General features: G+C 34.4%; 2 protein-coding genes across 7 annotated transcripts in view; both read right to left on the bottom strand.

Annotated features, from left to right (window-relative positions):
- LOC149774832 (uncharacterized) overlaps positions 1-6445 on the bottom strand; it is a 120279-nt gene extending 113834 nt beyond the window's left edge. For all 5 annotated transcript variants that reach the window (XM_089944679.1, XM_089944682.1, XM_089944681.1 and 2 more), the window contains exon 1: positions 6213-6445. In XM_089944679.1, the coding sequence (XP_089800805.1) occupies positions 6213-6321 (109 nt within the window). In that variant the 5' untranslated portion in view covers positions 6322-6445. The remainder of the gene's footprint in view (positions 1-6212) is intronic.
- Positions 6446-20436: 13991 nt separating this feature from the next.
- LOC149774831 (hemicentin-1-like) overlaps positions 20437-26661 on the bottom strand; it is a 162137-nt gene continuing 155912 nt past the window's right edge. For both annotated transcript variants that reach the window (XM_089944677.1, XM_089944678.1), the window contains one exon: positions 20437-22078. In XM_089944677.1, the coding sequence (XP_089800803.1) occupies positions 22032-22078 (47 nt within the window). In that variant the 3' untranslated portion in view covers positions 20437-22031. The remainder of the gene's footprint in view (positions 22079-26661) is intronic.

Raw genomic sequence — 26661 nt, 5'->3', positions numbered from 1 at the left:
CTCTGTGAAAACCACCTACAGGTTGTTTAGAAACATTACTGAGTATTGTGATAGTAGACCTGTTTCGCTTGACTACTCTACCTGTGGAATGTCATTGTATTTGAGTCTGTCCATTATCAATATACTTATATGGATTTCTCCCCACTTGGCAATGTACATAGTATGAATTTAGATATTTGTAATAAATAACACTATGTATTTTATTTCAACTGAATAATCTCCAGCATGGGATAATTATAAATTATCTGAAATGTTTTTGATTTATCGTCAACAGCAGGATTTTACATTATGTTTTAACAGCTATCTTTCGAATTTGCTGTAATTTAGTAGTAATGTCATTGGATTTCCCAACCATTACTGGTATATTTTGTGGGTTCAAGCCCCAGAATCGGCGCATTGCTTGCTGGTGGGTTTTAAACTGAAGTAATTTAGTGGGGGCCACAGGTTAAGCATTCAAAAGTCAACCGGAAAACATAATGACAGATGACAATTTGCACATATCAAACACCAGTCGAAACTGGTGGTGGTGAGCTTTTGCACCACCTCAGGTTCACCCGGGGGGGGGGGGGGTATGCAAATTAATCGTTAGAAATCAGTGTATATCCTGTTGACAGTAGAACCATGGACTGCAAACAATTTATGGACAACCTTCTGAACTTTTTTTTATATTTTGTTTTGTATCTAGGAATTCACTGGGGTTGGGTGTGTCCATGGGACCATAAAGGAGAAACACCTTCCTCCAACCCTTTATGGTAATAATAGACCAGAGGTAAATTGCCCCAAAACAACCAGAAATAAATATAGCCAGAAATACATGAATGATACAGCCAGAAATATATTAAAGATTTAGTCAGAAATAGATATGAAAATCAAAAGTAAAAATAGACCTCAATGAAGGATACCCCATGGAGGAACCCCATGAAGACAGAAATTGGAAAAGTGAGAAAACCTCAGTGAAGGGTACCCCATGAATTTATATAAACTGGCACAAACAAAAATAACCGGCAATGAATTGGCAACTAAACTGGCACAGTCAAAAAGCTCAGCCTCTACCATCTAGTTTTGCTTTTCTCCACTTAATATACTTATTAACTAAATACAATGATTGGTTAATGAAATAAACCCTTTGCGTTATTTTCACCAATTGCTTTGTTGTTCATATCAAAAAAAAGTATTCACATTTTATAGCACATAAAAAACATCATGATGTGTCACATATAGTTTATGTTTCTGTTCGTTGGTCACTCCAACAGTTACATGTAATTTTATTTGCATCATTTTTTCACCACTGTCTGGCCATCCCCTGGTTGGCTGACCCCCCTCCTGCTGCTTGTGATGTATTTTATCACTGATACTCATGTAAAGGTCAGAAATGCATTCATTTCATTTTCTTTCTCTAATGTAATGTTTGCAAAATTATTTCCACTAGTTTACCATGCATATGATAAACTATGCATTGATGATATTGTTTGATTAGCATCTGTACTACTAAAATTTGGCCTTGTATTGACTTGCTCTATCCATGCTGGTACAAAGTATTGTACTGACTTGTTCTATCCATGATTGTACAAAGTATTGTACCGACTTGTTCTATCCATGATTGTACAAAGTACTGTGACCGCTCCGGTGGCCTAATGGTTAGAGCGTCCGCCTGGGATGCTGGAGGTCGTGGGTTCGATCCCTGACCGAGTCATACCAGAGACTTACAAAAATGGTACCAACAGCTGCCTTGCTTGGCGTTCAGCATTAAGAGGTTAGTGTTAGGACTGGTCGGCCTGGTGTCAGGATAATGTGACTGGGTGGGACATCATGCTACATGACTGCGGCATGATGCCCCAGTGCCAGACATCACTATAAACTGCCACATTGCAGACACTGTAACGATATAACTTATTTTTTTTTAAAGCTACGTAAAATATCACATCACACAAAGTATTGTACTGACTTGTTCTATCCATGATGGTACAAAGTATCGGTAATTTTTTTACCCTAGCGGCATATCTGCATTAGTTTAATGTTGTTGCCTCCAGTCAATATCAAGTTGTATTGACCATAGATAAGTAAACATATACAATGCTTCCTTATTGGTAAAATTCTGGCTAGAGCTAAATAAAAATACAAACACAGAGCTCATAAATTTGATGGCCACCAGATGCCAGCAATGACTGGAACCTTTTCAACCTGACACCATGCAGCCCTGGTGAATCAGTAAATTTAGCTCTCATTCAAATAAAACTATCTGTCATACAATTAAAAAGAATCTGCACAAATCCAAAAAGTTTTATTGCAAGGAGAGATAAATTAAATGGCTAATACAGTGAAATTGGATGGTTAATGATGGCTAGTTGTTTCTATTAGTATGACAGAGAGAATGACACTGGCAGACTGACTTGTGATACACTATATTATCACTCAACTAATTATCTTTCAGATAGACAATACACTTTTACTGATTTTTTATCCTTTGATGTACATGTACTATCGAAGAACAATTAACTATAATACCCTTACAACAATCATGGTACAAACTGCACTTTCAAATTTACCTGCCACCAGGGCAGCATTGAGACAATCCCAAAAATAACATTATACGAATCTTTCATGCACATTATTGACATCGTCTATTTTCATCCACGTATAGCATAATTTTTCTGAATATCGATATTTCATTGTTTCATTCGCTACATTCAATTCCATCCCTTTTAACATGTTAAGATTATGTGGTCCTAAACTAAGTAACAAGAAAAATGCTTTACCAACAAGTTTTGTAAAATTCAACAAATAATTTATTTCCCTAGAATAGAAATGCAAAGTGAAAATTTAAAAGTAACTTACAGAACAGTGTATTATGAAATAAATCCCAAATGATCCTGAAAGTTCTATCACAAGAAAAAACTTACAAAGCATTCCAAATGAATTCCAGTATGGAATGTGCTGATGTGTCAGTAACCTTGAATATGCTAATTTTTAAATAGTCTTGATGCATCACACATTATATGCTAGGTTTCACTCATTAAATGAACATGTAAAATGCTTCCTATAACATAACAGAATGATTAATATGCTTGTTTGAAAAATATTGGACCATTATTTATATAGGAAACAATGTCCTCACAAACTTGGGCAATTCCTGCATGACATGACCTCAGATCTAATATTTTTCAATACTCAGTTAATAAAATACAGCTCAGAGCAATTTTTCATTTTTCCATGAATCTTGAGAACACATGAATGAGTCTTTCCAACCTATCTCCTCATGTTGTAACAGATATGCCACAGCTTTACATTCAGAATACTCCAAGCTTTCTCATGAAGTCATCAATCAGACTGGAGCTGGTTAGGTGTCAAACAATGGAAATGGTTTACTATTTATGGCCCAGCAAGCAAGAGCTGATTTTTGCTACCTAAGTTATCTACCTCTTTGCCCTTGTAAATCAGTGGTTTTTTATTCATTGCTATCCATGTTTTGATAATATTAAGATAATGAATTTGAGGCAAATTGTATTAATACTATACATTCTGTAAACCATCCAAATTTCAGGTGGGTTTTCTTTCAACCTTGAAACCATAAGCAATGTTTATGATAAATAATTACAAGCTATAAACACAATTCTCTGATTATTAAAATGCAAATAATTAGATTATATGTTGTAAAAAATATTTACATGCAAAAGCTGGCATAACCCATATTTGCTAGACATATGAAAAACTGCAGACGTTTTACACAATTCTGATGTGAGACTAGATAGTTGTATAAGTATTCATGCAATGTCTGTGTGTGTGAGTCGGAGAAACTGTGAAAGAGTAGTATGTAAGCAGTGAGCGAAAACTGCACTGCAAGGCACTAAGTTCTAGCCAGAAGTGAATGCTCATTATTTTTTATTACCCAAAGACTAAGGGCTTGCTAATCTCCAGTCTTAACATCATTAAAAATACAATATCATGAACTAGTAATTCGGATTCAAGTAAATGTTAACTGAAGTATGCTATCAAATCATCTCTTGTGAGAAAGAGTGTTCAGTGATGTAAAGATGGTGTTCCTGATGCATATTTTCACAATTATAACATTCAATCCCATACCCCTCTCAAATATAAACAATATCACATGGTGTGAGAAAGTTTCACATTAAGCATAGTGATTATATAACAAAAATCACTATCTCCTAAGAATTATATAGGTCAATGGGAGTAGATACCAAAGACCTATAGAAATTAAGTCTTTCCATTGACTCAATCCCATCCTGCAGCTTTGGCCTAAAAATATCTTCCCATCTCTGAACAATCTAAGAAATGTATTTTCATCATTTACTCCCCGAGTACACCAAACACTGCCAAATCCAAACAAAGATAGGATCTTTTAAACATTGTTAGCCAAGCAATCACAATTTTCCCCCCATCTTAATTTTAAAATATAACCTAGTTTACGATATTTGTCTTCTGGCATTTTTAGAATTCTTAGAATATATTTCAAAATATGTTTATATCTTATTCACTGTATAATAATTCTTCCTAATACGAATGCATTTGGAGTAGACTAAGATGCACCAACGAGATATTTACATATGTACATAGATATGTACCCCCAAACCTCAGCTACATACAGTTTTCTGGCTTTTTAATAAAAGAAAATAATCATCATAAATACTTATGAGTCAATTGTTAACTCTGTAGTGCTACTGCATCACTTTTAATAACTTCTGAGAATGAATACATACATACATATATATATATATATATATATATATATATATATATATATATATATATATATATATATTCTTTTCTACTTATTTCAACGGGGACCTGAGTGGCTGACTGGTCTAAAGCACTCTCCATCACGGATCACTGCCATCTCACCTCTGTCTGCGTGGGTTCGAGTCTTGGGCTCGGCCAATGTGGATATGTGAGAAAGCTTGACGGTAGCTTCTCATGGGTCGGTGGTTCTTTCCTGGGTTTTCCTGGGTTCTTCCTCCACCATTAATACTGGCCCCCATGTATAGCCTATATTGTGCTGAAAAATGGCGTTAAACCCTATAACAACAACAACTTTTTTCAACTCAGTTAATAACCTGTAATTATCTAATATCTATTCATATATATTCATTGCGCAAAAATGATTCTAAAGGTATAATGATACCAAATGAACAACCCACGGATATGGGTGGGTGGGTGGGGTAATGTGTAGGGAACACTGAATTCAGGAATAAACAAAACTAGCTGTGGATGGTGCATTAGGCAAGAATTGTGGTTTATGTCAGGCTTAAAAGAAGTTGAGTTTCTTGGCAACATGTGAGATCATGATAATTTAAATCTAGATAAATAGTTTGTAGTGTTATGATTTCTGTTTTGTTTGGTTGGCTGGAGGTTTTCTGTTTTATTTTTAATTTTATTGTTTATGTTTTTTTTAAAGATTTTTTATTATTTTTTTAACGTGATATACGTCATATAAAATGTACATGTTGTGACTGGATAACTCTTACCCCGGTTTAGTTCCAGCTGAGTTATCTCTCTTAAATACAATGGACTATCTGGTTCTGTCCTTGTTAATTTGACAATCTACCATTGCTCTCCATAACAGCGTGTGGCACACAGGCTGAAGTATGAAAGAATGTATATTTATTTCACTATCCATCAGCACCGAGGCAGGCCAATATGGAAAAACATTTATATGTTTACTTATAGCTACGATGTCGCAGCCTAAACCCGTCCACGAACAGGAGGGGTACAATAGTCACATGAGTCTGACGTGTTATCAATAAAGTACAACGAAATCTCTAGCAAAATAAAAGCACGTATCTGTACTATTTACTATTTACAGTACAGACAATGTGATTTCGTACTAGTTTACTGGATGTTCCGAATGCTACCTGCATTAGGATTACCTGGGAGGAAGTATGACTTCAGTGTTTACTAAGTTGTATTTGGAAGCCATTAAAATGAGTGAAAACCATTAATATTTTCTATAAACATTTAAAAATAAAAGCAAAAATGCCCTGCTACAGTTTTACAAAATTTAAAAACAAGCAGGAGAAATCAAAGATTGGAATTCGTAACCTCAAACTAAGTGAATCTTCAAAGTGAAGTTAAGGATTGAAAGCTTGGTGTACTATTTACCCATTCAATATCAATTTGTGATTAGCCTAGTCAAATAAATCAGCCCCACCCCCACCCCCAATCTTTGTTGTTACTGATCAACCTGAAATAAAACTCACCACTTTCTATGGATAACAGTGAAAACATCAAGATGACAGTGTTCAAGTGTTCCATCACAAATCTGTAGGAATTCAAGTATATGCCCAGCCGATGTCGAGACGTATACATTATTCACAGTTCACTACACATAATTTCTCCGTGCCTATCTCCACCCAGAGGCATGGGATGGTTCCCATCCCGTCACCACAAAAGTGTCATGTTCCTTTGGGTTTGTTGACAATGCCATTGGAGAATTTCTATACAGTGTTCATTGCGCACTTGATTCACGATACACGTCATACAGGCTGAATCAAGTTTGAATGTTTTGTTCCAGAAGTAATAAAAATGACATCCTTCGCAGGTGAGGTTGTTATTTCTCTATATTTAATAGAATATAATAATGCAATAAAATGGTTTGAATAACGGTTTCTGCCTTTTGTTGCGGTCTCGGCTCTTTCCCAGGGATTGACATATTTTTATATAAAAATGTTAAGTAGCCAGCAGTACGATCCTCACTTACATAAAAACGTCATATGGTAAGTTTTAATAACGGTCAACGCCATGTTTGCTTTCTTATGCAGTATGAATATTATAATGACCAACATCCAATAAATTATCCGTAAAAAGAATCAAACAACAACCCGCTACTCAGCAACACATACTGCCAAGCTATAAAATTCACCCCAACATTAGATTAACATTCCACTGTGCCAGTACTATAATACAAGTCATACAGATAAGGTAGGTTTTCACTATAAATTCATTATTTAATGGGTGTCATTTTTTAGAATTTGATTCAAGTTACTTTGAAATATTGATCATTCACTTTATTTAGATCGTCATACAGGAATATTCATTTTGTAAGGTTATTATTTACACACTGAGAAATGCATACAGTAAAAAAAAAACAATGGTTATAAACTACGTAGATATTTTAGGACGACAGCAACCCAAATGTGTGATCCAGAATAAACTGGATTGAATCTCGCGCGCTGTGATGTCAGTTTGGAAAGCTGTGCGTCCTGACCAAATTTAGTATGAGCTTGCCATTTAGTATGATAGATCCGACATCCTCTTTTCTAGACCCAGTTTAGTAGCTAGGCACCATTGTTAAACACCATAGCGACCAATAATTTTCTTCTGGAAGTTTTTTTAAAATGACATTTAAGGTGCAAAATATTTAACAATCAGGATTTAATAGACGTAGGCTAGACTTTATTAGAATTAAAATTTAGAATAACAATATTTAATTTAAATTTAGCATATGTGCATAAATAACCACGTTCTCACAAAATGTAAGCAACAGCATATATATATATATATATATATATATATATATATATATATATATATATATATATATATATATATATTGTTTAGTAGTATATGGGGCCAATATGGCCTCACGTAGACTTCTATGTTCAAAGGGTCCCGGCACTATAGCCTCAAGATGTATACCCTCACGTAGACTTCTTTGTTAAATTAGGTCGTTTGTACTATAGCCTCAAGATTTATAGCCTCACGTAGACTTCGAGGTTAAATGTGGTCATTTGCATTATAGCCTCAAAATGTATAGCCTAACGCAGACTTCCATGATAAAAGAGGTTGTTTTCACTTTGACGGCAATGGGAATTTAACATGGGAATGTCACCTGGAGATCAATGGGAACTGAACGTTGGGTGGCGTTATGGGGTTAATAGGGTCAACACTCTTTATAGGGTGAAACGTATTTGCTGGGACAAAGGGTTGATAGGGACAAACATAGACATACAGAAACAAACAAATACACATCCAAACACACAGAAAAGAGGACAGAAATGTCTAAAGAAAGACTCACAGATACAATAGAGACTCGAAAAAGAAAAATATATTGTATGGGTACAAAACATTTATTCAAGTATGTACATGGGCTCTCTGGCCTGTGCTTTGGTCTAAGCACTATCCATTTAATACAACTAACATTTCTACATGAAGCATACCTATTTACTAGTTATTTAGTTCTTGGTTCTATTAAACTACTTTTTAAAATTAAAGTTCACGCCTTTCTAAAAAAAAAATACCTTCATATACTACTTATTTACACTAAATGTTCATTTATAAGAAAAAGCCATAATACAAAAAAGAAACGGTCTGCCCATTTTATATTGTCAGAGGGTGAGAGGGATCCTTAGAGTTGTTTTCAGCCCAAAATATTATTTCTCTATTATCTCATTATAGTTAATTATTTTCAATACAACTGGATATAATATGTTCTTTTATCCACAAATTAGAGCAAGTACTTTAAAAACTATTAGAATCCCTTAAAGATAATATGGTTGATATTTACGGAAGGTTTCTCAGCGAAAGTAAAGGCAAAAAAACGCGATGATATTGATTTATCAAAATATGCTACTAAAGATGAAAACGATAATATTATGAACCTCTCCGGGGTTGACCGAGATGAAGTTGTTGATTTTCAAGACCGATATGGTGTGTTAAAAACAGCAATATCAAATGGAATGACATAGTTAGACGTGTTCTTGGTGCTGTCAGGGATAATATCCCTGTGTTTACTGACAGCGGAAAAATCAGAGACTCAAGTATATCATTTACAACCATTAGAGATGAAATCACAAAAAGTGTTGCTAATCGTTTAAAATAAACTGGCGATACAATGACAGGTGAACTCAGCATGAACGGAAACAAAATAGTGGTTTTAAGAGATCCAACATCTGACGAAGACGCGGCAACAAAAAAATATGTTGACGTTAACTACAGCACCGTTGATGGTAAATTATCCACGTTGAGGGCCGAGTATGATGTTCACGTAAGCGCGTTTACAAATCTCCGTAGAAACTTTAGAAAAATTAATGAAACCGCAGAGGATTTCTTTGGTACTCCGCTCACCGCTGACGCAAAACTCTCTGATATAAAAAAAAACAAAAAAAAAAACATTGGATACGATTAAGAAAACACAAGATGTCGTAAGTAGAATTCCTGAGATCGTTAACAAAATTAATCTGATTAAAATCTCACCCGGAGCAACTCCGGGGCACATTATTAACATAGTATACACAGTATCATCTGGATTCGCAACATGGTCACAGCAAAAAAAAGACTCTCAAACATACCGCAACAGTCACTGGTGTTTACAGGCTGTCTGTGTTCAGTGCTGCAAAATTTGAGATATTTACAATGTATCCATGGCGTCATTCAACCAACAAGTTTTCTGGGGTTGTGTCTATCATATTAAATAAAGGAACCGAAGAAACATTTATTCTGGAAGCAGCTGATAAGAAATTAACCGCAACAACTTACTGGTGGTGTCTGGAATTTGTTGCTGAAACACCTCACTTGGTTACTGCGTAAAATAATAATGGCACTGATGATGTCAACGAAAGCGTCAACAACAGCATTGATGACAGAGTCATGTGTTCAACAATATAGATATGATCAGGTACGCGAATGACAATCAGAGTTAAAAACCATCATTGACCAGTATACGCTAAAAGTAAAAAAATACAAGCGGCACGAAGTTGCTTTGGATGTTGTGGTTTATTCGGTATCTGCTTTAGTTGCCTCCACCAGGGAAGTATTATCAGCGCTAACTCCAGTAACAACTGCGGTAGCAGTAACAATATGCGTTTCATCATCAGCGGCTGTTGCAGGTGTTTTTAATATTATCGCGAAAAAGATATCCACGTGCACGAGCACAAAACTCAACGACACAGTTGTAAAATTAAACACGGCAACAACAGCATATTCTAAATTATCGTCGCTGATATCATCAAGCCTCAATGACGAAAAAATATCAGATTCCGAATTCGCGTTAATGGTTAAGATATACGATAAAGTAAACCACCATTTGAAAGAAGAAACAATAAATAAAATAAATAATGACAGAGCTAACTCCGGCAAGAACAAAATATCAATAAGCTTCACCAAGCCTGAATACTTTCCAAACTTGGTCATCGAGATAAACTCCACTGACCACGATCAGTCATCGTTGGAGGAACCTGAACCTAAAAAGTCTGATTTTACCACGGACAAGAAATCATACCACGAGTATAGCCCATGTTACAAACGACGATTAATTCATATAAATAATGCAACATCGGGTTGTGATTATGAATTCGACAGCGAGGATCGTATTGTTTGGCGTTTTTGTTATAAACTATCCGATGGAACTCATTTTGTTCCCATTTTTCTAAGTAATATTATTGCACTCTTTGTAGAAATTAATGAAATTCATGAAACACGACTACAACGACTACGGCAGTGCTTTCAGGAATACATTTCTGATCGCAGCAAAATCATTAAACACATAGAAATATTAAATCAGTTCGTATCCGACATGGAATATATTTACCAGAGAGCAATTCAAGCAATAATTAATACTGAAAATATAGACCACAAACACCGGTTTTTAATTATGTATACGATAACAGAAGATGAACTACCAAAGTTTAAACTTCTCTGGTATAACGCAGCCAAGTTAAGAAAATCCACCAACGATATCATTGATGAGTTCTTTCCTAAAATACTTGAACAATGGAGAAACCACCATTTGAAAAAAGAAGAAATAAATAATGACGGAACTACATCAACAGATAGCCGCAAATACAACTCCGGCAAGAACCAAGATGATAACAGTAATCTCAACTAGGCCTGAATTTAGTACTAATTTTCTAACTGCGATTCGGGTAAGCGAAATCGTGCTAGCACAGTTGCGAGTATACCATAGCTGGCCAAATAGCAGATCAACTCGTTTGGTGGATTACCAGTGAATAATTCGTTTGTGTTTGCAAATAAAAATAAACCAGATGGTACTCCCGACTGGAACGTTGTTGGAATACCAACCGGGTGCTATCAAATCGAAGAAATCAATGAGGAATTACAGCGCAGAATAAAAAATATCACAGGAAGGGAATCCAAGATAACAATAACAGCCCATGAACCAACACTGTCCGCCGCGATAAACTCTCCTGATTACGCCGTGGATATGTATCAGTCATCAATCAGAACAGTGTTAGGTTGGCCTGAAATTCCACATGAAGTACCACCACCACCACCTGAACTAAAAAAGTCTGATTATACCACAGACAAGCAATCATACTCGAAACATGCAGATCGTGGTGAGTCCCTATCGATTACTTGGTCATGGGCAAATGCTTGTCATAGTGGGTAAAAATCAAACTTACCTTTAGTCCTTCCAGCAATGAGTTGGCTTGGATCTATCAACCTCGAAATGTAAAAATAACTGAGGAAGAAATCAATTTTTTTAATGTCAATTTCTCTTGAATTTTACAAAACTTTACTAAGGGATTTACGTCAGTATTTTACAGAATACCTCGCCGATACAAGATCAAATAACAAGGATAATATCATTGAACTGATTGAGATGTTTAATCAAATTATTGCCGATATCGAATACTTTAATCAAAGTTGCTTACAAGCGGTAATTAACTCAGAAGATAAACTTAAGCAACAATTTCTTAACATATACAAAATAACAAAAGCTGATCTACCGACATTTAAATTTACCGGGTATGACTTAATCGAAAAAATATTTAAAAAAATCAGTCAACGATGTCATTGATGAGTTCTTTTCCGATATAATTACACGGTACAAGGAAACACTACCGTTACCAACTATTCTCCGATACAACAATAATCCACAAGGAGAAGGACGACATGTATCCCCGGAAAACATAAATATAACCCAGGTGGTCACGGTCAATCTTGTTTGTGATGTAATCGATGGAAGTTACAGCACAGACACAACAATATCAAATCAAGCGTAGCAAGGATTTAATCTTTATTCATTCACACCGAAAGAACCACCCGGACATCTGATTGTACAAGAACCGATCAATCCGGTCTATCCCCGGAAAACGTAAATAAAACCCAGGTGGTCGCGGTCAATCTTGTGTGTGATGTAATCGATGGAAGTTACAGCACAGACACAACAATATCAAATCAAGCGCAGCAAGGATTTATTCTTTATTGATTTACACCAAAAGAACCACCCGGATATCTGATTGTACAAGAACTGATCAATCCGGTCTATCTACGATGTCATAATCCACTGTTATCAAGAATAAATTTCAAACTAACTGACCAATCCGGGCATTTCTGGACTAAGGGATAAGACGATAAGTATAAATTTATATGTAAAATCCTAAGGATTTCCAATCGTGAAAAATCTACGATTCCAAGGAAACAGTACCAAAAAAGAAATAATTCTCCGTTCCCCTTGATAAAATCAAGGATAAAATCAGGGATACGTCAACAGGTGGATTGACAAATACACAGACCAGAATTAAAAAAAAATAAAGAAATTTATTTTTTACTGAAAATCAGGCTGATTTGTTAATTATGAAGGGTATTTGGGTAGTAAAAATCGTGTGAATCGACTGATTTGTTAATTGTGAAGGGTATTTGGGTATAAAAATAGTGCAAATCTAACATTTTAGTGAAAAACAAAAAAAAAAAACAAAAAAAATATTTTACTGAAATCTGTCAGTGTAATCAGAATTACAAAAAATATTATAAGAAATTTATTTTTTACTGACTGAACTAAAATCTGACATACTTCTTTCACTTTCTTTCATTTTCACTAGACAGCACAGACGTTTTCTTAGTTGTCTCACACGAGTGTTATCTTCTTTGCTTGATATTCACGAGATAATTCTGATCTATTTTTTCCGATTGCACGAGACAACAAAACAAATTCCTTTACTTCACTTTCTTTTATTGTGGCTAGTGATTGAGACATCGCCATCTGAATCTTCTTTATAAATCTATACTGAAATGGTAGCGTGTATTCTCCTTCCTCCCGTCGCGCTCTAATTTTTTAACAGCAGAAATTACATCGTTGATACTTTCGTAATTCATTTTCATGCACACCTCCCCCAGAATCAAACCCGGGGCAAGTGCAAAACGCACTCACCACGTGTTTGACGTGGTGAGAGACGTACATGAAACGCTTTTCGGGCTGCCGCCCCCACCTTATATCGGAAAAACCCTATTATCTGTACCATCGGCAATATGCGTGTTACGAGATTCGAACCACTGACCCCCGCTACCACTGCCCATGTTCCAATCTACTAGTATACGATTCAAAAATTATTATATCGTTAACCGTTGACATTTTCCCAGTTGGATCGCAAAATACAACTGAATTTTAGTTCTGAACACACGAATCGGGTTTGTACCCAACAAATCTGATTTGAATATATGTACCCGAAAATAATTAGAAAAATGACATGGCTACTTGCTGTGTTGTTTTATTAATTACTATAGCAGAAAAAATACAGATGAACCAGGAAACCGAACGAATTTAATAAAACAAACATATCACTTCTTAAAAATATACTATTTATACTTAATAAACGAGTATATATACCGCATTGACAGTCTTTGATATAAAACTGAGATAACTGATACTCTTCCATAAACCACTCTAAGCAAACTTGGCTAACTTTAGAAATATATAAGAGAAAATTAACCACAAAAAATAATATATATATATATCTGCATGTCTGTATGTGTAAAATATGTGAGTCTGTATGTGTAAAATGTCTGTGGGTCTGTAACATGGTCAAGGGGGGTAACTAATCCCATTACGTATCCTCAACGGAGTTATCTCCCTTAAATAACACTGAAAGTTATAATTTTAGCGAGGAAAGAAATTAAATGAGTACAAGCAGTATACTCATCCGAACAGTACTGGAATATGATTTTTTGTTTATAATTTTTTGAGAAAGCGGATTTGTATATTATATTTTCTGCGACTTTTCGTACTGAAGGTATGCAAATGTCAAAATATTTGCCAGCTGCACGCATTGATACTGAAATATTATTTCTTCGCCGGTCTCTAAATTTATGGATACAACTGCTTTGGCGCTCTTATCACTACAGCCAGTATTACCAGATTTACAATTCTGACTTTGTGTGACAACTCTCGGATTGGACAAAGAATTATCGGTTTTTATTCTGTTGATGTGACCGATCACACGACCATCTTTGATCACCCCAAATAAAAACCGGTATGTGAATCTATGACAGTAATAATTTTTCTTCCTATTAGCATTAAACACGATAACCATGAGTGTTAACAAAACCAACTGGTCTTCTCAACCTACAGTCTCTGAATAAACCATCATGATTTGCTTCGTATTTCGTTATTATAGGATGTCTGACAAATTCTTGGTTTGTTGGGTTCTCCATTTTTATATAATAATATAATTTGTTTAAATCATGATTTGTCTGTGAATTTATTTAGATAATCATCTACACGCTTTATAACTCTGTCACTGTCATTATTTTTTTAATCATAATATCTCTTAAGTTCCCTGTATATTTTACCACCACACTGTGCACAGAACTGAGTTTTTCTCTAACTCCAACACCACATCACAGACATGGTATTGGTCCGAAACTCCTATTACAAACGGTTTGAAAATGTTGTCCGCATAATTCCTTTACACAGGATTTATTACAAGTGGTCAATGAACCTATCATAAGCCATTTGCATTTCTCTCTTGTTTGAGACATTGTATACATAATATTTTAATTTAAATGTTTGTCTTGAAAATAATATGATCAAATTCAAGAGATTATCCAAGATCAAACCTTGGAAAACTTCCAGATTTGATCTTCACACAAAACCCTTGACTTGCGGAGGCAAACTCTGACTGATCCGACTATTAATCTAATTAATATTATCAGTGATGCTAAAAAAGAATTTCGTGATGATGAGGCATCTCGCACGTGGTCGCTATTTAAAGTTATACGCAACACCAAAGGTGTCGACGATGTCATTGATGCTACAATGAACGATACATGGGCGAAAACGATTATCGATTACCTCTTTGATATTCATCAAAGTGATCAGAAATATCTTTTCAGAATAAAGTTTATTGTGCTAGCAGATTCCGCTACATGGATTATCTGTGACAAACGTGACCCTGTCCTTGCTAATGGAAAAACCGCTGTGTTAAGTAAAGATTCCAAACCAGGAATGTTGACTGGAATTGACAGACCGTATTACGAACAAGCATATCCTGTGACCGCGGTTATTTATGGAATTTATCAGCTAAATGACAAACCCAACATCAATGATCGTGCACCAATGAGATTTTCAGAGTCAAGGAGGCTGAATTGTGTAGTCGAGCAAGTAACAGAGCATTTCGTGAATGCGAAACGTGGAAATGGTCTGACTGATCAGCAACGTGAAAAAATAGTCAAGTGACCTGAATCGGTCAAGGATACTGGAGCTACAATAAATGATGTCACTGAGTTATCAAGTAAATTAAAATTTCCAATGATAGTAAAAACGATAACCGGAGAAGTATTGTACGAATCAAAGAACAAGGGAAATGGAGCACCAATTGAAATTATTGATCATAACGCTCACGCGTGGACTAGCGCAGTAACAATATTTCCACGAAATCGAACTGTAAGATTGTACTCCCCAGAGAATTCTGGAAATATGTTTGATTTTATCCACGTGTTAAGTAAAAACGATCCTGTATCGGTATGGTTATTTAAAAGTTCCGATGAAAATGATCAGTTTGTAAGACCCAACGGCAAAATATATCGTAAAGAATGTCTCCACAAGGAAACGAAAAAACTCGCGCAAAGATATTCAAAAAATACTGAGACATTACTAATTGTTTTACGGTTCCATCTGTTGCCGCCCACACTGCCAGAGAGAGAAATTCATGGAAACCAACATGTGCTGAATTTCTTGAAGATGTTCAGGCGAGTTGTATCGAATATGGACATGAGGGTTTGTGGAATGCCGAGAATAATTATAATGATATGATCTCAATTGATATGATGGAGTGTTATCCAGGAAGTTTTCTCGGGATGGAAGAATGTGCTGGATATCTTAAAAGATTCGGACATCCTACAAACGAGATGACAAGAGATCGATAAATGGACCATTACCCAATTTTTATTTAACCGGATTTGCTCGTGTGGTGTCGTTTGAATTTGCTAAGGTCTTCATCCGTATTGTTATGTTTGGTTTGGTAGGCATTTTTCAGAAAAACGTTGGGCACCGATAGTGTTGTTAAGGTTTATGATTGATAGCGCAATATTAATATCGTTGACGGTTAATGAGGCAATTATATCATATCGGAAACAAACCGAAGTTTGGTTACCCACATCTGAACTACTCCCTTGTAACGTTGACGACTTTGATACGTGATTAGACATTTTCGCGAAAAATACCACCAAAGAAAGTATTGCAAAGGATTTCGGTAGAAAAATAATTGGTAAATTTACTCAAGGTGGAGCATATGATCATAAACGGCATCACGCATGATTAATTATAGATGATGCTGAGTTAGATTTGATAATCGCTGATGCTGCTGCGAGAAATGTATTTTGCAATCGGAAAGACATTTACTTATCCAACGGAATACGGTTAGGCACAATTGTTAGTTACACTGATATAGAAACACCGCAATATACACATCTAAGATCCTCAATGCTCGCTTATGCTTCTATAAATTTAACATCGATGATAAATTGATTTCCTGATACCGCTGTCAGAGTTGCTACGGATTCATCTTACATCGATGTTAAATTTATTTCATTGGTAATTCGTTTTACAAACACTGATACATCATGGGGTTCATGGAGAATAAAACAAGAAATATTACATAATTATGATCCATCCGCGGATGTTACGATTATATTTATTATAAAAATAATCGGATATCAGAATCGTCGTCTGCGACATCCATGTATGATCCGGTATCCAGACACAAGACGGTTTATTTGAATGGACTGGGAGGTTCTGGTAAGACGACTCGAGTGATTAAACTATTTCGACAGAATTCAGATGATATGATTGTTTTAACACCAACACACAGCCTCGTCATGGAGATGAAACAACGAGGAGTTCAATCTTGTACTTATCACAGCTTTTTCAGATGCAGCGGCAGTGTATGGACTCCCGATCGAATGGGCGAGAAATACATTACAAAGATCATCATTTGGGATGAAGTGTGTACAGTGTCGTTAGAAACAGATTTATTTTTTATGGAATTTAGCGCATGAATTAATTTTACATCTGCGATATGTCTATGCTGTAGATCTTTACTTTTAAAAGCCACATCATGAGCATGACACGCTTTATCAATAGCATTTATTGGATACTCACCTGGTTTTGGTTGATCTTGGTTGTCAAGTCTGATATCAAGTCGGGTTCCAGGTCCGCAGTAATTATATCCTGGGAGATGTTTCTCTCCTGGGTATTTAGCCCACGGAGTCCCGGGTAACTTTGTTAATTTTGCTGCAAATCACCTCCTCGTTTATTTTTTACACTGACTTGTCAGCAGGAATAAATTTAAATTTCTTTGTAACACATCGTTCACACTTATCTGTAAGTGCTCATCTGTTATTTTTTGTTGTAATAGTTGTTAGTGCACTTGTTGGGGTACGCGCCCTGCATTTCGCACAATATAAATCCATATTTATTTATCTTTTATATAACATGAATGTAATTGATTTTTCTGCAACACGAAAGCAAGAGCCGGTCAAGCATCATGCAGTGCTGCTAAATTCTGTACATATGATTATTATAGGTTCATCCAGATCTGGTAAAACGCAACTGCTACTTAATTTGATAATGAGATGGCTCAGGTGGGATAAGTTGCATTTGGCAGCTCCGTCTGTAGATGACCAGAGGTGCTATGATGTATTTAAGGATTTTAATGAAAATGCAAAATCGTTACATGAAAACGGAGATAATGTTGTTGAATTATCACTGATATCGATGAAGCACCAAGTATTGATGATAATGATGGATTTATTAACAATTTAGTCGTGTTCGATGAAGTAATGCTGGACAAACAGGCAAACCCTGCTCAGATATTTTCTCGAGGCAGACATAAAAACACAGATGAGATTTATGTAACCCAGCGGTATACACAAATTTCTAAAGTGATCAGGGATAATTGTAATATTCTTGTTGTGTTTAACGGAGTTGACACACACACGTTACAAAATATTTATCAGACCTGGTGTAGCGGTGATATGGACATAAATAAGTTTAGAAATGTATTTAGTCAGGCTCAGTTATCCCCGCACGGATTGATAACAATAAACTTACATGATCTTCTAACACGATACCGAGTCGGTCTTGATACAATTTCTGGATAATAACAGCAGGGAGGGCGCTGCGATTTTTTGCGATCAGAAAACCTTATCAGCGATAGGCTGGGTAAGTTAATTAGAGTTTATTAAGTTCGTTGACAGCGTTGTCTCTTACCGGGTACTGAGACAATCACGATTTTTATTTTGCGATTTTCGAGGAAGGCTTATTTTGCAAAATGGAGAGTGAACCAATTAGAGCTTGCCCCCCCCCCCCCCCCGGCTGCTTAAGGTGTTATGATTGGATAACTTAGTTAAGGAAGAAGTGCTGGTGTTAACATGTTTTGCACATATTCAAGCTGAACAAACCAACCAAGCCAAAATCCATCCAAAAGTAGTAAAACCCCTATCAGAAAATGGTACCAAAATAGTAAATGGAAAGAAGTGAGAAATAACAGACCCACTACCAACCATAAGAGTTAAGTGTTAAATATCGAAATTCCTTTTGAATCCATAGCCAAAAATGTTTGAAGACATTTCAACTTAAAAGAATACAAAATGTCAACTTCTGAAACATACCCTACTATAACAAAAGAAAATGCAGCCAAGCTAAAACATAATTTCTGCATCCACAGATTATGAGTTATATCATGGTACAGTGGATATATTTATAATAGGTGTGCAAAAACTGTGAAGACAAAGGGCATGACCCAAAATATTTATGCCAACAATGGGAAACAACAGCAGCAGTGTAGTACAAAATGAAAGCACAGATAATAGGCAACAAGTATGTGGACAAACATGAACTGACAATTTTCCCTTATATACCAACACAACAGATATGCAAATTGATAATACCAACAGAAAACAAAAACAAATGTGCTGGAAAACAATGACATTTAAATGAAGCAGCAGAACAAAAATGACAAAATCAAATATAACAAGAACAAATCAAAAACAGAAAATACCCAATGTGATGCCAACGTTTCAGGAAAAACAGAAAGCCAAGCAATGAATAACCCCCCAAAAACTGCCTAATCTCCAGATGATGCTATGCAACCAGGAATGGAGAAGAAGAGAATGCAAGGAAATATCTTGAAAGGAAACAAGAATGCAATGGAATAATATAAACTATGACCTCCCATAACATAGATACATCAATCTAACAGGCAATTATACATGAGAGAGAGAGAGAGAGAGAGAGAGAGAGGGAGAGAGAGTGCAACGAAAGAGTCTCATGCATGCACTCACCATAAAATAATAAATGAATTGTTAAATTCATATATAAATGACAACATATAAACACAACAAATATTTTGACACCCTGAATAAAGACCTTGCAGCAATTCAAGTAACTACAACACTTATGGGGTATTGGGGGGTGGGGGTGGGAGTGGAAAGCTAACCATCAGGAAATACCTAAAGAGAAGTGAGTATGGATCCAGAAACCCTGACACTAGACAGTGTGAATACGTTGAAAAGACGAAGTACCTGAATTTAAAATGTAACAAATGGAATTTTAAGTCTTCGTGTATTTGTAAAGTTATCGAGGGGACATCTTTAAATCCCTAACCGGCCATATATGCTGGAATAGACTTACATATCATGATGACAACAAATAACATTCTAGGAGACAGTAATAGATGAAAATAAACATTAATCAATCAGAATAAAATATTTTCATTATGTAAGGAATAACTGCATAAGAGTTAATTGCAATATAGTGACAGGTTATTAAAACCAATAATGAACTTAATGCTCATCGATCTCACCCAAAGCCATTCATTCTCGACGAGGAGCCATATGAAGACATTATAATCAATGGAAGCAAGGTATACACAGAAGTATTGCAAACATTCATAATAAAACATAAATATTATACAAGTGTGAGTCTGGCATATATATATATATATATATATATATATATATATATATATATATATATATATATCATTATGACTGTTTATTTAGAATTCTCTAAGTCAACATATACTAGACTCACATGGTATTGACTTCAGTTGAAAGAAGTGTATAAATATGCTAGTGGTGTTGGTGCTGATAATTCTGTACAATAAAGTCCAGAAAGAAAGAAGAGATTACAAAAGTGGAAGAAGAAATGTGTGCTATTTATGATATAAATAAATACAGAATAAATTATGTGTTACTTTTTATTTGTTCTTTCCTATTTATTTCATTCTGATAATCACAATATCACAATTACATTGACATGTAACAATACTGATTTTAATTCATGGCCATACATTTACTGTACACGCCTCATCAAACAAGGTTTTCACAAATGCACCACACATCTGCTTTAAATACAACATTAATATGTTATAACATAAATTTGGTAACATGAAGATTATGTTTTATAACATCAAAGTACATGTATAATCCTATTGGTGAAGACTTGTATTGCCTTTTTTATGTAAAATCCCTTTAAAATAAAACCTTGAACTGAACATCAAGGCAAATCCAAATTTTGAATATATTCAAACCCTGGCAAATCCAAAATTTCAACAAACCTGAAATTAGGATAACTCAAATCTTTGCAAATTTAAAATTTGTATACATGTAAATCAAAATTTGGACAAATCCAAAATTTAGACAATCCCAGAATTTTGATAACTCAAACTCAGGGCATGTTCAAAATTTGTCAAAATCAAAATCTGAGCAAATCCGATTTTTTTCATTCTAATAAAATGACAACGATTCTTTACATTGTACTAAAATAACAACGACTTTTGGCATTGTAAGAAAATAACAACGATTTTTGGCATTCTAATATAATAACAATTTCAGAGATGTGTTTCATCTGAATACAACTGGTCAAGGCTGTTAAGTTTCCCAAAAAGTAAAAAATTATCTGTAATGACTCGGCTGTATTCATAGTCACTGCACCCTTGGGGAACTTTGGATGTTTACACAAACATACTCAACTGGGACAATCAAGGATTACTGATTCAGGTGTTTAGAAATGAGAATGCTACCACCTCAACAACAGAGAATGCTGGAAAAAACTGCCATTACAATCTTATTGGAGGATGTTCAGGAGGCATTAATTGAGTAAAATACACATTAAACAAATAATACAACCAATACAATGTCATCATTGGTAAGAAATAATTACCTAAAAACTACTTGCAACACAGTGATGAATTAAAATAATCAGTACAATGGAGGAAATGGGTGTTGATCAATCTCATCCAAGGCAGTCACATGCTTTTGATGAGGGACCATCTCTAGACTATGTACTTAGTCGAAACAAGGTAAGTCTATATATAACATAAATGAATAAGATACAATTGTGAGACTGGCATAGCAATATATATATATATATATATATATATATATATATATATATATATATATATATACACACACACACACACACACATACATACACACATGCATACAATATATAAACCAAATATAGCTGAGGACTAAGTTTAGATCCATCCTAGAGGCCACTGCAGTAATTTACCAGCTAACAAGAAAAAACAATCTGCTGTGCAGCTGGGATTGGGATAACTGTTTGCCCTAGGACAGACATACATCTTAAAATTCCATCCCTGGATAAATATGTTGATACTGAAGGTCTTATAACAAAACAAAAAATTAAAAACATATTAGAAAGATGTATGAATTTAGAAAAAAAGAAATAAATAAAATAGATACATAGAAAACTTGTTTATTTAGACAACTGATAGTTGTCAATCTTCAGGATAAATTCTTCTGCACATTATCTAGTTCCATTCAGAAATTTTAGTATTTTCATAAACATTTTTTTCCCCTGAAATAGTAAAACAGCAGAATTAAACAAAACAGATACAAATATCAAAAGGAATAAAGGGGAATACTTCAAATGTAATTTCTTTTCAGCTTGTCTTGAATATATGACTCTCCCTATTAGTACATAAGTAACCCTTAAAAAAGACAGAACTTTCATGAGAATATTGTCTGCAATAAAAAATAATACTTTTTTAAAATATTACTGATGCTACAAAAGTTTATTTCATGACATAGATACTGTATGTAAGCATTAAATTTACAAGGGACAATATATTTACAAGGGGCATTACATTTACAAGGGGCATTATATTTACATGGGGCATTACATTAACAAGGTGCATTACATTTATAAGGGGCATTACATTTACAAGGGTCATTTCATTTACATGGGACATTACATTTACAAGGTGCATTACACTTATAAAGGGCATTACACTTACATGGGCCTTAAATTTACAAGGTGCATTACATTTACATGGGGCATTATATTTACAAGTGGCATTATATTTACATGGGATATTACCTTTACACGAGGCATTACATTTACATGGGACATTACATTTACAAGGGGAATTACATTTACAAGGGGATTACATTTACATGGGGCATTACGTTAACAAGGTGCATTACATTTATAAGGGGCATTACATTTACAAGGGGCATTACATTTACATGGGGCATTACATTAACAAGGTGCATTACATTTATAAGGGGCATTACATTTACAAGGGTCATTACATTTACATGGGGCATTACATTAACAAGGTGCATTACATTTATAAAGGGCATTACATTTACAAGGTGCATTACATTTACATGGGGAATTACATTTACAAGGGGATTACAGTTACATGGGGCATTACATGTACATGGGGCATTACATTTACAAGTTCATTACATTTACATAGGATATTACCTTTACACGAGGCATTACATTTACATGGGACATTACATTTACAAGGGGAATTACATTTACAAGGGGATTACATTTACATGGGGCATTACGTTAACAAGGTGCATTACATTTATAAGGGGCATTACATTTACAAGGGGCATTACATTTACAAGGGACATTACATTTACAAGGAGCGTTACATTTACAAGGAGCATTACATTTACATAGGGCATTACATTTACATGGGGCATTACATTTACAAGGGGCATTACATTTACTTAGGGCATTACATTTACATGGGGCATTATATTTACAAGGGGCATTACATTTACATGGGACATTATCTTTACACGGGGCATTATATTTACATGGGGGATTACATTTACAAGGGACATTACATTTACAAGGGGCATTACATTTACATGGGGCATTACACTTACATGGGGCCTTAAATTTACAAGGGACATTACCTTTACATGGGGCATTACATTTACATGGTGCATTACATTTACATGGGACATTATGTTTACATGGGGCATTACATTTACATGGGGCATTGCATTTACACGGGGCTAAGAACATTACTTACTTGTAATTTGTGTCTTTTAGTTTTTGTTTTTGCTCAGTATCTAGATTTTACTATCGTGTCCAACCAATCTAAATAATTACAGCCTCCAAAAAAAAAATTGCTGGTACCGTGTCAAACCAAACCAAAGAATTACCACCCCAAAAAATCAAATTTCTGGTACAAAGCAAATGTTTTGCATTTTTCTACTTAAGATGCATCTTAAACATAAGTATTGCTGATAGTTTTAAATTGAAAGACCATAATTTACGCTTTGAAATAGATACAATAAACCTCATGATTCATGAAATGTGCACTTGATCTGAGTGCATGGAGAAACCACAAAAAGACTCTAAACTCCAAAAGGTGGTAGTGTCATAAATACAGAAGAAATTAAGAAATTTAGTATAAAAATTAAAATCTTAAATGCCATTGTAATGCTTCCGTTTTCTGCCATTAATGACTTTGTGGAGAACATTAAAATTAAATCAATGAACATGTGTAGTGGGGTTACTGAAACTAAAATGAAAAGCCCAAACTTACTCTTGAAAGTTTAACTTATACATAATGTACGTACATACATCTGACCTGCCAACACTGACGAGTTCGTCTCAGTAAGGCAGTTGATTGTTTTCAGTAAGTTTGACCAGTTTTCAGGAAGGTGTAACAAAATATCATAAACTGCTATTATAAAGCTGGAAGACGTAATTGAAAGTTTGTTATTGGGAATGTGCAGCGACGATAAACATTATGTTCAACTGAAAAGTTTGCAATATACGCGTAGACTTAATTTACCTCTAGTACAGTTGAGAAAAAGTTTAGTTCCAAACCCCATGCAGCTCAATGACTTGTTGCTGTCTCTCAAGTTCACGTAATTCTTGGAAATTCTTTTTCCATTTCACATGACGACGACAATCATATTTGGCAAATTGGAATGCGATGTTCAATAAACATAATTGTGTCCCTTCCAGCTTTTATTCACAAGAATCTGAACATTCCTTTTTAATTTTCCTGTGTTGATTATTAACACTATTCAAGAGGCTTATTTTCCCTTTTGTTTGAAACATGCATCACTTGCTGGACGCCATTTTAAAAATAAAATTCTATGATCAACAGTTTCATCATGCAGACGATTTGCATGAACAAACAGGTGCAATTTCAAGCATCTGATGTGCTGCTGTAAAGTTAGTCTGGTTCCCTCACCAATTTCACTACTTCTAATATGAAACCCGGATCCAAATTAAACACAGATGAACAAAATTTCTGGATTTTTCGGCAATGATCATTTTTCTGTAGCTTTTACTTTTATGCCTACCTCCTTTTTTTATGGCTGATTTTCATAAAATTCACGTCAAAATCATGAGTTGACAGGTCTGATACATACATACATACATACATACATACATATAAACACTGGTTTATTATGCAAATGCTAATAAGTAATACTATTGTTGCACAAACTGATATAAAATGTAGAAATAGGTTTTCTTATGTGACCTTTTTAATGATACAAGAATACATATGCTATATTCAATAAAACATATTACAATGGTATACTTTATAAAAATGTACCAAATAAGAAATAATTTTTATCTGTTGATATCCTTTATTAGACCTAAAAATTGTTTATACAATATTCACAACAAGATTTAATTTTAACAGATGCTCCAATTTTTTAAAAATAATTATTAATTTTAAGTTGTTGCATGTGTAATGTTGGCATTTCTTTTTGACAGTTATTGTATAATTCAAATGTGCCAGTTGGAAGTTCATTATTTTTCTTCTTAACTCAATAAATAAACTTTGCAGCTTTCTTCATAGTGTATTTTAGAACCAAATGTGTGTACGCTTTACTGTTTTTAATCTGACAATGTTTTGATTAAACAACATATTCCACCAGCAGGGTTATTGATGGGCCATTTTGCAGAAATGGCTTTCTATATGGACTTTTCTGATGCAACATTCATTCAGCCAGATTATTTAACAGTCAATATGGCGAAATATCCTTTTTGTAAATGCCTCAAGGAATGTCAAAATGATACTATTCATTCCTCATCATGAGAAAGCTAGATACATTATAAATGTGTGTCTTATAGTATCACTGGGTCAAAATCATGGGCAAGAATTTCACTCGGGTTTTTCTGCCACAAAAAGCACTTTTAACAGAGACCACCAATATAATTATTTACATGTTCATTTTATTGCAATATTTAACCAAGATTTCTATAAATTGTTTAAACAAAATGGTCTGTAAACAGCTTTGCTCATTTTGGATTCTCAATCAACATTTCAGTTGCAATGTCTAAAACTTCCATGATGATGTCAGCATGTTTCAATATCCATGATTAATTACAAAACCTTCATTCCTGTACAAGTTCAGGTGGAAAATCAACACTCTCCTTCCCCCTCATCATCAGATTTGTCACCAAGCAGTTCATCCTTTGGTCTCTCCCAGTCAGTCATAGCACTGTTACATGTGTCATAGTTCTGATCAATATTTAGTAGTTTCTTTAATTTACATCAATATTTAGTAGTTTCTTTAATTTACATCAATATTTAGTAGTTTCTTTAATTTACATCAATATTTAGTAGTTTCTTAATTTACATCAATATTTAGTAGTTTCTTTAATTTACATCAATATTTAGTAGTTTCTTAATTTACATCAATATTTAGTAGTTTCTTTAATTTACATCAATATTTAGTAGTTTCTTTAATTTGCATCAATATTTAGTAGTTTCTTTAATTTACATCAATATTTAGTAGTTTCTTTAATTTACATCAGTATTTAGTAGTTTCTTTAATTTACATCAATATTTAGTAGTTTCTTTAATTTACATCAATATTTAGTAGTTTCTTTAATTTACATCAATATTTCTTAGGGCATCTGCTTATCATTTACTGTCTTGTAAAACCAATATGACAATTTAAATACCACTACCCCATAAATCAGTATATCTCAATGCAACAGTGTACATTCATTCATTTATACAACTTTCTCTCTCTGTTACAAATGCAGACACTTTAAGGTGTATGTCCCTTTCTTGGTACACAATGCATTTAAGCCATATGACTTAAATACATGCAGCAGAAACTATACATTCTAATTCATTTTAACTGAGCGAT

The sequence above is a fragment of the Sinohyriopsis cumingii genome, unplaced genomic scaffold (genome assembly GCF_028554795.1).
Source record: "Sinohyriopsis cumingii isolate HCF-2022 unplaced genomic scaffold, ASM2855479v2 utg000127l, whole genome shotgun sequence".
Lineage (NCBI taxonomy): Eukaryota > Metazoa > Mollusca > Bivalvia > Unionida > Unionidae > Sinohyriopsis > Sinohyriopsis cumingii.
Note: the sequence above shows the minus strand (reverse complement) of the source record. Positions and strands in the feature narration are given on the sequence as shown.